Source organism: Suncus etruscus, chromosome X, assembly GCF_024139225.1.
Source record: "Suncus etruscus isolate mSunEtr1 chromosome X, mSunEtr1.pri.cur, whole genome shotgun sequence".
NCBI lineage: Eukaryota > Metazoa > Chordata > Mammalia > Eulipotyphla > Soricidae > Suncus > Suncus etruscus.
This window is the reverse complement of record NC_064868.1, coordinates 10,858,582-10,871,410: the sequence shown is the minus strand read 5'-3', so window position 1 is coordinate 10,871,410 and position 12,829 is coordinate 10,858,582. Positions and strand designations below refer to the sequence as shown.

The 12,829-nt window shown below is 42.5% G+C and overlaps 1 protein-coding gene across 3 annotated transcripts in view; it reads left to right on the top strand.

The window, feature by feature from the left end:
• The window catches only part of LOC125998742 (uncharacterized), a 40,967-nt gene extending 32,173 nt beyond the window's left edge, over nucleotides 1–8,794 (top strand). For all 3 annotated transcript variants that reach the window (XM_049766813.1, XM_049766811.1, XM_049766812.1), the window contains exons 3-5: nucleotides 3,266–3,326; nucleotides 4,192–4,303; nucleotides 7,756–8,794. In XM_049766813.1, coding sequence (XP_049622770.1) covers nucleotides 7,780–8,445 — 666 coding nt within the window. In that variant the 5' untranslated portion in view covers nucleotides 3,266–3,326; nucleotides 4,192–4,303; nucleotides 7,756–7,779 and the 3' untranslated portion in view covers nucleotides 8,446–8,794. The remainder of the gene's footprint in view (nucleotides 1–3,265; nucleotides 3,327–4,191; nucleotides 4,304–7,755) is intronic.
• Nucleotides 8,795–12,829: the final 4,035 nt, after the last annotated feature.

Here is a 12,829-nt window from a genome sequence, read left to right as displayed (position 1 = left end):
ACAACCTGTTACAAAAGGCAATTTTTTCCACCGTTCTTTGTGTCTCTTCAGCATAGTTTGAGATTGGGAATGTGAGGCCATCTGTTGTTCTTTTGTTGAGGAGAGTGGGGGCATACCCAGTGGCTTTCCGGGGTTACTCCAGGCTCTGTGCTCAAACATTTTTTTCTTTCTTAATGGTTATTAATATTTTTTGGCTATTCATGGGTCTCTATCATTTATTTCCTTGTGCTTGGAGTAGCAGCTGGGTTCACGTGCAAGTATGTGCTTAGGGCTTGGGCCTTGGGCCCTCCATATACATTTTTTTCATTTAAATTATTTTTGGCAATTATTCTGCAGGTCACACGTAGCAAATGGCCCAGGGACTGCACCCAGCAGGACTTGAACTCTGTTACTGGCATATATTTGGTAGCCAGTCCTGTCAGAACTATCAATGCTAGCAGTGGGACCTGTAGCCAGGATCTTATACTTTTGGGGGGGGGGTTTGGTTTTTGGTTTTTGGGTCACGCCTTGCAGTGCTCAGGGGTTATTCCTGGCTCTATGCTCAGAAATCGCCCCTGGCAGGCTCGGGGAACCATATGGGATGCCGGGATTCGAACCACCGCCCTTCTGCATGGAAAGCAAACGCCTTACCTCCATGCTATCTCGCCGGCAGGATCTCATACTTTCTTTTTTTTTTTTTTTTTTTTTTTTTTTTTTGGTTTTTGGGCCACACCTGGCAGTGCTCAGGGGTTACTCCTGGCTATCTGCTCAGAAATAGCTCCTGGCAGGCACGGGGGACCATATGGGACACCGGGATTCGAACCAACCACCTTTGGTCCTGGATCGGCTGCTTGCAAGGCAAACACCGCTGTGCTATCTCTCCGGGCCCTCATACTTTCAAGACATATGCTGTACCCCTTAATCCACATCCTTGGCTCCTCCATGTGTGCTTGGGGAGTGCTCTCGCCTCTTTGTAAGGCAGTACAATTGGAATCAGAGTAGAGATTGTGCTTTGGGCATGGTTCTGACAATTCACGTTCTTCATTTTTCCAATTCAAGGGCACCACCAGCTGCGCCTGTTTGTGGTGTCTTCAAATTTTTGAATATCTTGTCAAGAGTGTAAATCTTTTGCTTCCTTGGTTAAATTTATTCCTGAGGGTTTTTTGTTTGTTTGTTTGTTCGGGTTTTCTTTTTTTGTTTTGGGGCCAACCCTGGCTATGCACAAGGATACTACTGACATCACACTCAGAAATTTCTCCTGGTAGGCATGGGGAACCATATGGTACGCCAGTGATCGAACCCCAGTCGGCCTTGTGCAGGGTAATTATACCATCTGCAGGGCTATTACTCCAGCTCCCCTCCTGAGTATTTTTAATTGTTTTAGTTTAAAGTATTTTGATTTATTAAGTTATTCCTGAGTATTTTTTAGGAACAAAACCAATGTTGTTCTTTATATGTGTACTCCTTTTTCTTTCTTTCTTTCTTTCTTTCTTTCTTTCTTTCTTTCTTTCTTTCTTTCTTTCTTTCTTTCTTTCTTTCTTTCTTTCTTTCTTTCTTTCTTTCTTTCTTTCTTCCTTCCTTCCTTCCTTCCTTCCTTCCTTCTTTCTTTCTCGCTTCCTTCCTTTCTGTCTCTTTCTTTCTTTTTTTCTTCTCTCTCTTTCTTTCATGCTTTCTTTTTCTTTATCTTTCATTTTTCTTTCTCTTTTTCTTTATTTCTATCTTTCTTTCATTCTCTTTTTTCTCTTTATCATTCTTTCTGTTTCTTTCTCTTTCATTCTTTTCTTTTGTTCTTTTTTCATTCTTTTTTCTTTCTTTTTTACTCTTTTTCTCTTTCTTTCTTGCTTTCTTTCATTCTCTTTTGTTCTCTTACTTTCTTTCATCCTTTCTATTTTTTCTTTTTCTTTCACTCTCTTTTTCTCTTTTTTCTTTCTCTATTTTTTTGATTTAATTTAGAATCAGTTTTGATTTGTATTTTTTTAAAACTTAAAGAAATTTACATCTTGCAAGACAATCGCTTTCCTAAGAAGAATTCTGATCAGGGTCCAGAGCGATAGCACAGCAGTATGGCATTTGCCTTGCACGCGTCAAACTCAGGACAGACCTGGGTTCAATCCCTGGCATCTCATATGGTCCCCTGAACCAGGAACGATTTCTGAGTACATAGCCAGGAGTAACCCCTGAACGTCACCGGGTGTGGCAAAAAAAAAAGTATTCTGATCAGACTACTGACTAGATCAGGAGTTGAATAATGGGCTGAATGAGTGAAAAATGGACTTTCTGACTCTTCTTTTACTATATCTTTTATTGATTTTATTTTATATTTTTTAGTATTTATTAAAATTTCTTTATTATTTTCTTTTTATATATATCCCCTTCTCTGGGTGATTAACCTCCTTTCTCTTTCTTTCCTTTCTCTCCTTTCTTTCCTTCTCTCTTTCTTGGTCTCTCATTCTTTTTCTTTCTCTTTCTCTACTTTCTTTCCTTTTCTTTTTGTTTCTTTCTCTTTTGCTCTTTCCTCTTCACTTTCTTTTTCTTCTCTTTTCTTTCTGTCTTTTTCTTTCTCTTTCCCTGTCTTTCTTTTTCTCTTTCTCTTTTTCTCCTGCTTTCATTTTTCTTTCTCTTTTTCTCTTGCTTTCTTTCTCGCTCTTTAATTCTCTCTCATCTTTTTTCTTTTTCTCTTTTTCTTTATTTAGTTCTTTTTCTTTCTTTTTATTTTCTTTAGTTCTTTTTCTTTCTTTCTCTTTTCTTTTCTTTATTTCTTTTTCTTTCTCTCTTCCTTTCCTTTTTCTTTCTTCTCTCCTTTTTCTTTCTTTTTCTTTTTTCTTCTCTTTTTCTCCCTTTTTCTTTCTTTCTTTTTTCTCTTTCCTTGTTTTTCTTTCTCATTCTCTCTTCTTTCTCTATTGGTTTCTCTCTTTTTCTTTATCTCATTCTCTTTTCTTTATTTCCTCTCTTTTCCTTATTCTTTCTTCTCTCCCTTTTTCTTTTTTCTTTCTCTTTTTCTTTCCTTTCTTTCTCTTTTTCTCTCTCTTTCCTCTATTTCTATTTCTTTCTTTCCTTCTTTCTCTCTTTTTCTCTCTTCCTTTCTTTCTCTCATTTTTCTTCTTTCTTTTTTCTCAATTTTCTTTTTTTTTCTTTCTTTCTATGCCCTAAATTATCAGAGGAACTGCAACATTCCTGTTAGGGATTGTTTTGTAACGGCAAAGAGATGTTCATCATGTTCTTTGGCCGTCCTACAGGGAGACAGATGTCAAGGGTTTGCCATATTTAATTGTTGCTTCTTCTTTAGTTAGGAAAACATCACAGAGCTGCAGGAACTGGTGAACATTTTCCCAGCCATTCCACATAAGGTAATATTTCTTTTTCTCCATTGCTTGCATTGTATTTTCTGTTTCTCTCTTAGTGTGGGTTCCTACCAAGGCACTTTGGGAAGTGGATGGAATCTGAGTTGGACTGTTGTCCAGTGCTTTGTGAAAGTTGCCTCAGATCAGGGGTCACTCAGGGGGCTTGGGTTGCACACCCCACCATAGCCTGTGACACATGGTGGGGACGGAGGGGATCCCCTTTGACGGGCATCATCTGCCTTCCTCTGGCTACTCTGCCACTAAGGTGTCTCACTAATGCCAGCTTCTCTCTGTTCCTTTCAAAAACAACCAAACCTTAATTATTGCTGGTCAGAATTTCAAATTGGTAGCCCCTTTGAAAGCAAGTACACACACACACACGTGCACATGTGCACTCACTCACGCACACACACACATACACACACATACCCTATATCATGTCTCCTTGCTCTCCTGCCCCTTTCATCTCCCTCTTTTTCCTCCCCCTTTCTCAGAGTTCAGGCTTCTGCAGTTGAGAAAGTTGAATTTTGCAAATCCTTATCAGATAAGGGAAGGCTCCTTGTCCAGGCAGCTCTTAATTCCACTTCCTGCCTCCCCCAAGTTCAGAGGAAGCCGTCCAGTGTCAGCTCACCCGAGTGAGGGCAGCAGAAACCTGTTTGCTTTACTCCCCCTGAGGAGTATTCGAGACCCACAGTTCACTGCAGGAAGGAAGCCCAAAACCAGGGGTGGGGATGGGGGATTCTGTCCTGAACTGCCCAGAGGAAGGCCCCTGGGCTCTTGCTTGGTCCCAGACAGTCCCCAAATCTTGTCTCCCTGTCCTGCATGGTTGTCACCTCTCCAAGCTGACCTAACAGCCCCTTCTCCTGGCCAGGATACCCTTGTGGAGTAAAGCTCATCTGACCCTGCCTGCCTGTTGCCATCGCTCCCGGATTACTGCCTGGATCTGGATCATTAAGAAGTTTGTAGCAGTGAATCAGCATCAGGTCAGTTCTTTCCTCCTTTCCTCCCAAGGAAAGTCTAGTCTGGCCCTTTCGAACTAGTCTGCGTTCAAACTTTGATGTCATTTCAAGTATCTTGTAGTTCTTCTGTTTTCATCAAAATGTTCCAACATTTTGTCTCAGTTGGAACATGAATCATTCACTCCTCTCTGGTTAATTTGAGGTAACAAACTTTTTTGCTTTCAAGCATGACAACATCTGTTTTACTATATGTGCTCTGTATAGAATCTCTATAAAAAAATTAGATGCTTTCAAAGAGCAAATGTGAAAAGTAAAAAATGGATGTGTTCAAGAGGCTTTGATTTCTAAGGGAAATTTTCTCTGGAAGTCTCAGGGCAAAGACAGAACCAAACAATGCCTATATAGACATGGTATTTTTTTTATCCTTAGGAAAAAGTACTAGTTGCTGCATTAACTCCAAACAATCCAGCTTACTTAATGGCCTAACTATAGACTATTAATAAATGCTTCTACTGGTTTATCTTAGATTTTATTGATTAATGATTTTCCCTACGAAGAAAACATTCCTAATTCTTTTTATAAAAGACAGTTTAACAATGAAGCCAAATCAACAAATGACAAATGTCACTAAAGAATAGAAAAATGTAGATAAAATATTAGTAACAGAATTCAATAGTGTAGCAGACAAAATATATACTTTGGTCAAGTAAGGGATTTTTCCAGTGATGTACAGATGGTTCATTATTAGAAATGATTTGATCAACAGTGTCATTCCATCCACAAGTCTAAAGTGAAGTCATATTTTCATATCTATTGATTTTTTCTTTCTTTCTTTTTTTTTGGTTTTGGGGCCACACCCAGCGACACTCAGGGGTTACTCCTGCCTCTGCTCTCAGAAATCGCTCCTGGCAGGTTGGGGGACCATATGGGATACCAGAATTCAAACTGCTGTAGATCTTGGGTCGGCTGTGTACAAGGCAAATGCCCTACCACTGCTATCTCTCCAGCCACTATCTATTGATTTCTTAAAACATGTATAAAAATCTAAGTGGTCCAGTTCAAAAATATATAAATGGCTCAGAGAAATAGTACAGGAGTGAAGGCACTTGCTTTGCACACGGCCAAACCCAGTTTGATCCCTTGTCCTGCACATGCCAAGCCTAGTTCCTGAGCTCAGTGTTAGGCACAAGCCCTAAGTGCTGGGTGTAGTGTGTAACTAAAAAATAAATAAATAATATGCATAGTTTGGATAAGATATTAACTATTAACTCCACTATTTTCATCTTTGTTTTCTGGTCCACACTCCACATGTGCAGGGACTATTACTCTGGCTCCAGGATCACTCCTGGTGGTGTTTAAAGATCATATGTGCCAGGGACTAAACTTGGGCTTTTACATGTAAAGAATGTACTCTCAGGGGCCTGAGCTATAGCACAGTGGGTAAGGTGTTTGCCTTTCATGTAGCTGACCTGAGTTCGATCACCAGCATTCCGTCTGATTCCCTGAGCCTGCCAGGACTAATTTCTGAGCACAGTCAGGAGTAACCCCTGACATCACGGGGTGTGGCCCAAAAACAAAACTCCCAGCACTTGTGAGCAATCTCTGGCCTAAAACCCAACTATTATCAGCATATTAAATATTGAATTTTACTAAGGTCAAGAGTAGTTGAAAGATAAAACTAAAAAGAGAGGAAATTGGGTGAGCAATTAGTGGACTATCATATTCATTTATAGGAATCAATTCTTCAGTCATCTATAAATCATAATGATGGGACAGTAGAAAGAATCCTATTAGCAATAACCTTAGAATCTAAAGTGCTTTGGAACATACATTTGTGAAAGGCACCAAAAATGGATAAAATTTCCCCACAAAAGAAAACATGTCAGATTTCTTTGATGTTTGGTCCCTTGAAGTTGTTATTGTCCATGAATTGTTTCTTCTCCATAACCTTTATGGGCTCTCAGTAAATATGCCAATGGATAATGTTATGGGTGGTTACATGGTGCTTTGTTGAACAGGAGCAATATTGCCTGCCTGTACTCACTGGATTGCCAGTAGAAACCCAAACAGTGACAACCAAAAATGTCTCCAGATATTCTCTCCTGTCCAGGGCAAGCTCAGTCAGGGTTTCACCAGAGTGCTACTTTCTGAGGGGTTTTTTGTTGTTGCTGTTTTTTGTTTGTTTTTGGGCCACACCTGGTGAGACTCAGTGGTCACTCCTGGCGTGGGGGGACCATATGGGATGCTGGGGGATTGATCCATGGTCCGTCCTAGGATGCATGCAAGGCAGACGTCCTACCACTTGCACCACCACTTTGGCCCCACAGTGATACACTTAATATTTTGCAGTCTATATAAAATACTTTGCCTCTTGGTGAGTAAAGTAGAAATAGACTCTTCACATGAAGTCCACAAGCGAGACTTTTCATTAATGGACATGTTGATTTTCTGTTAAAAGCACATAGGTGATGCAATCTGAGTCTGTAGCCCATCAACAAAAGGTTGTGGCTGGCCAAAAGGTCTTAATGTAGCCACAAACTAGATGCCACTCACTGGGCAATATTACAAAGAAAGCAGGGGAAATTCTGTATAAATGGGAAAGAAAAATGCAATATAAGAAATTTAGAACACCCAGTATGTTCCTAGGACCATCATAAGAGTTGCATTGGCTAAGTAGGAAGTCATTCAGATAAAGGAAAAAATGTCAGAAAAAATGATACCAGATGAATTTCTGATTTTGGAATAGTATATAGACAGGGATCATTCCTTAAGAAGGAATTGGCCCCAAAATGCAATACTGTTAGGAATCTCAGTTCCCTAGAGCCACTGGCTCGTCACCTCACTTTGTTCCCAGATGTTTGACCCCTCTTTGCTCTCCAAATCTTTGAACACTGTCCCTCCCCTCAGCCCATCACTCCCCGATCAGATGAGAACTAGGATCTCACAGTGGTGTTATTGATGTATGTACTGATTTATTTTGGTACTTAAGCCACACCCAGTGGTGCTCAGAGGTTACTCCTGGTTTTACAGGGATTACTCCTCGTGATGCTCGAGGTGCCAGTGATAGAACCCGGATTTGCTGCATGTATGGCAAGCGTTCTCCCCCACTGTACTAGTGCTGCAGCCTCCATTTATGTTTATCCATCTTGAATGTATTAATGGCTTTACGTTTCTGCCCCCCACCCCCACCTCCCAGGCCTAGCACATGGCCTTTATTTTAACAGTGTAAAGAAAAAATGTTTCGACCATTTTAGGTGATGTTTCAGGATCAGTGAGAAATCCCCCTTGAGTGTGGAGGTCTTGGACCCTGCTCATAGATCCCCCTGCCTGATGCCCCTAAGAACCAAGACACCCTGGGTTGCTTCATTGCCCCCCCACAAGCTAGGGATGCAGAAGTCTTCTCTATTTTCCATCCCAGATGAACTGCCATGTACCTGCTGTCCTAGTCACCTGTACCTCTTCTGTCTATTCTTCAGCACCAGGACTTGTGAGCCGAGATCATGGGCAACTACCTGAGCCGTCACCTGGGCAGTTATCTCCACCGCTACGTGGATACCAGCTCGAGTGCCCTGCTGCCCGAAGACCAGCAGCACCAGCCTACACCGACCAGATCTGCCTTTAGCTCTTTCACGGAGGCCCAATTCCTGACCCTCCCCAAGAGCTTGCAGTTTCAGCTCCGGTCCTCGTCCCTTGCTAAGGAGCCACCTGACCTGGTCCAAAACCCCCAGGGTGAGGGGGGGCAGAGAGCTGAGGGGCGGAGTCCATTGCTGGGCACTCCCATGCCCTGCACCTTCCTGGGGCAGGGTGGCTCTAGGGAGCTCCAGGGTGTCCTGAAGCCCGTCCTGATGCGGTCCCTTGAGTGCCCAACCTGCAAGAGCCTGGCAAACACCACTCCTCCCATAAAAGGTGTCTCTGAGGCAGATGCCTTCTGCTTTGAGCTCCAAAATAATGAAAAGGTCCTGGTCGAATCCATGCAGCCCCTCCATGGGCCCCGAAAAGTTAAAAGGAGGCTAGATATGTCCAAGGGCCTTGGGAATCCAGAGGCCAAGAAAATGAGGGGTAATCCTGAGTATTTGCCTTCTGCCTTCCAACCAGTCTGGAAGGATGGCATGGTCCGAATGTTTGTGCCCCAGCCTGGTCCACTGAGGACCACCATGTTCCCGTGAAACAATATGATCCCATAAGGGACTCCCTGGGCTTGCCCTGCTGTTGAGATACCCCCTTCCCCAAATCAGGGCATTGTTACAGAGTCCCCTTCAGTTTCCTATCCCCCAACCCCTGACTGTAACCCAATATAAAACACTTGGCACGTGCAGTAGCCTTTGCGCACCCAAAGTTGTGCCAAATCTCCAGACCCTCACCCCTGTCACCTAACAACCCAGAATACATCCACTGTGGATGTTCTCCTCCTAGACTTCCTTCTGTCCTCCTGTCCCACTTCCTGGGAGATCAAAGGGAGACATCCAAGTTGTTTTTGGTTGTTATTTGTTGTGGAGCCACAGTGTAGCGGTGCTCAGGGCTCAAAGGGCAATATGGGATATCGGGAACTATCCCGGATCTGTTGTGTGTAAGACAAGCACCTTTCCAGCTGTACTATCTCTCTGGACCCCAGTTTGTTATTCTATAAAATAAAAGTTGGTTTTGTTGTGATACACAGATGTCATCTTTCTCTCCAAGAAGCAGATGTTGATAGAGTACAACTTGTTTTCTCAAAGCATGGTAGAGTTAATATTTGGGGACAGGTTTTCCTGGCTGCTTGATGTCCTCAGATTTTAAGTTTTAGCTGAATACATGACAGCTATTCTTAGCTGTCAGTGGAAAGAGCCCCGGTATGTAAATAGAAATGATTCTCAAGTCATTGCCAGATATTCAGTGTAGTCTCTGGAGATGTCTGAATTCTCACGGGTGGACCATTGCAGGATGGTGCCCTCTACTGGCAGAAACCATCAACCTTTGTCTCCCAATACTGTCATGCCTTTTGGGCTAAACCATATTTCCCAGGTTCTGTAGGGCGATATGAAGTGGGATATTTGCTATCATTTTCATGATAAAACACAATTTTGAGGAACTTTCCAAGAAGGGCTTAAAGGGCTAAAAGTTCACTTAGAGCATTTACGTGGTCAATCAGGCCATCGGTTCAATGCTCAGGTTCAAGATGCCATGCCACCTGGACCCAATGATACTGGGGATCAGCAAAGACCACATGTGACTTTGCTGGGATCTCACCAGCCATGGTCTTGGATTCCTAGGGATACAAAGTGCCATATATTGAGGTCAGTTTTGCAGGTGCAGGAATGTACCCATAGACACTAAGCTATGATCCCAGCCCAGAAAACACAATATTGAACATTATCTACTCTTTGGAAAGTCCAGATAGCAATAATTAAATTGGTAATAACAAATGCTAGATGTGACACAGAGAACTGGGATCACAGATCACAGATCTGGGGTGCCAATGAATCCAACAACGGAAGGACATTTAGAGTTTCCTGGGAAAAAATAGAGTATGTACCCCATGCAGGCATTTGAACAAGCACACACATATAAACACATTATTTGAAGCATTCTATAAAAACAGCAAACAATTTACATGTCCATCAAGAGCTGAACATATCAGGTGAACTCGGCATTTGCTGTAGTGAAATATAGTCTATACCTTGAAGAAGAAAAAAGGGAGCACAGGGATTGACTCTCCCAGATTTTCCATGTGAAGAAATGAATGGCTGGGTGGATAGTAAATGACCTCTACAATACCCCCTTCAGACCTGCCAGTGGTTGGGGATCCAAGCACTACCAGAAAAAGATCTGCCCCAGGTGCACATACCTCACCCAGGGCCACGCAAATGTTTTATAAAAGGGTAAACACAAGGGCCCGGAGAGATAGCACAGCGGTGTTTGCCTTGCAAGCAGCCGATCCAGGACCTAAGGTGGTTGGTTCAAATCCCGGTGTCCCATATGGTCCCCCGTGCCTGCCAGGAGCTATTTCTGAGCAGACAGCCAGGAGTAACTCCTGAGCCCCGCCGGGTGTGGCCCAAAAACCAAAAAAAAAAAAAAAAGGTAAACACAAAAGTGTCAAATAACAGAGATGGAAAGTGCACTGGATGGGTAGCAGGTACCACTTTAAAAAATTAAGTGAGTAGCAAGGGATACCTCTGGTATCAGAAGAGGTAAAAAAAAAAACCAGGGGGAAGCAAATTTGGAAAGACTGTATGTTGTTATTTCTTTTGAAAATCAAGAGTCAGAGAGCCTGCTGGAACTAATGCAAAGTCCCTTGTCCCACTCAGTTTGGTTCCTATGAGCAGAGACCAGAGATACAGCAGGAAATAGCCACTTTACAGGCTGGGCAAAAATGGTCTAAGGGAAACAGAGCCAGAGCAGGAGGGTATGAGCAGATCCACTGAAGAGAGTGGCCCCAAACCCCTGCCTCTGTCCCTATCACAGTGGAGACACATTCAACCTTCTAGGCACTCAACTTGTGTAGATGTAGGTAGTGTTGCCATAGGGGGAATGTGTGTTTTAATACATCATTCAGCAACTTAAAGAAAACTCTTACCTACTCAGAAATAAAGAATCCAAAAGATTTAAGACGAGCGTGGGATGTAGGAAACCCAGTGTTCTCCATGGGCTTGGGGACTAGCAGATGGGGCCAGGGGCTCAACTCTAAATTCCAGCTTGGCACAAAGCCTCTCACGCTCTGCCTGAAGAAGCTCAGATTTGTATCACTGAGACCAACTCTAGCCAGCTAAGTGGGAATATCCTTGGATTGGGGACAGTCCTCAGCCAGAAACACAACAGATGATCTTCATCTCCTTTCTCTAAATGCTATAACACTCCAACTACAGGCAGAACCCCTAATTATACTCCCATCTCCTGATGTTCCTTTCATAAGCTGATCAGACCACACCCTTGAGAGAATTACACCTGTGTCTTCTAAAGGGTCAAAGTTGAGAAACAGATGCAGAAGAAATCCAAGGATGATGGAGAAAGTGGCACCGATTGGAGGAAAGATTCAGAAGCAGGAATAGGACAGGCTTTTGAAATAACAGGAAATCTGGAAAATGTCATGTCCTGCCATTGAGCCAAGATAATTTCTTGATTTGGATATATCTCTGATGACCATTTAATCGGACATCAGGGACATCAGAGTAGGACCCAAAGCATGTTTTCTCAAGCTCAGCCCTATGAATATTGGGGAGTGGAGAAATCTTACTTGTGGGAGCCTATTTTTATAGAGGCTCTAGAGCACCATCCATGGCCTCTACATACCACATGCCAGCAGCATAACCAATGGTGAAACAAGAGTCTTTCCAGATTGCTCCAAATATCTTTGGGGATGGTGGGTGGACAAATTACCTCTGGTGAGATCCATTGCTACCCATGTTCTCTCTGCATCATCTAAACAGCACTTCTGAAAATACATATTTTTCTGATAAGATAACATCCTCATAGACAAACATGCAAAAACAGGATCCAGAAGTTATTTTGAAATTTTTCTGGTCTCAGTGAAATAATCTAGAAAAGACACAGTTGGACTCTCAAACTAAGAAAAAGGTATATTCAAACAGTAGGGACCAGCATCAAATGGCAATTTTGCTAAGTGCGGCAATGAACAAGGACATTCAGTTTTAAAATAGCTGCTTGATCATGTTTGAATATAATTGTTATATTTTCTTAAATTCTGATCTTTTTTGTTTGTTTGGTGGCCATAGCTGACAGTGCTCAGAAGTTAAGAAAATATAACCATTATTTTGAAACAGTTAGGAATCATCCATCAGTATGATGGTCCCTCCTGTTTGAATATACCTTTATCTTAGTTTGAGAGTACAACTGTGTCTCTTCTAGATTATTTCACTGTTTAAATGCCAAGAAGTGGAATCACATTGCAGTACTTAGCACAAAAGCTAATATATTAAGAAGCTGTGTCATATACACAACATACACACAATGGAACACTATACAGCTGAAAACGAAATTGTGCGGTTCACTGCAAAAGAGATGGACCTGGAGGGCATCACATTCATCAAAGTAAGCCAGAGAAACATGAATATGAGATGATCTCACTCATCTGTGGAATAGAGAGAGACAAAAATAAGTCATGGACGGTATAGGCAATGACCAGTCCTTGTCCTTGGATTTAAAAACTTCTCAACAAGCAGTGGGGGGAAAGGGCAGAGTGGCGATCCAGAGAACAAATACCTAAACTCCCTCCTACAAATTGAACACCATGTTTCTATTTCATGTTGATCAAGGCAGTTGACTCGATAACAATAACCAACTCCTTACAGTTCCAAGGTTGTAGGGAAGGGCCAAGAGATTGGCATAGCCCTGCTCTGGAGACAGCTGCCAGGCACAGTGTTTAAAGCAGAGTTTCACTCAGAGGCTGCTGCTTCCTACTGGTTAGGAAGCTGCTTTGGAAACAAATAAATGTCCTGGCTGCTCCCTCAGTAGAAAGCTGAAGCCCAACAAGAAGTGAAACAGCCAGTGGGGAAACACTTGCCTTTAGACCTGTCCAGCATCCCTTCCAGTTGAATGCCCAAGGGGCAGTCATGG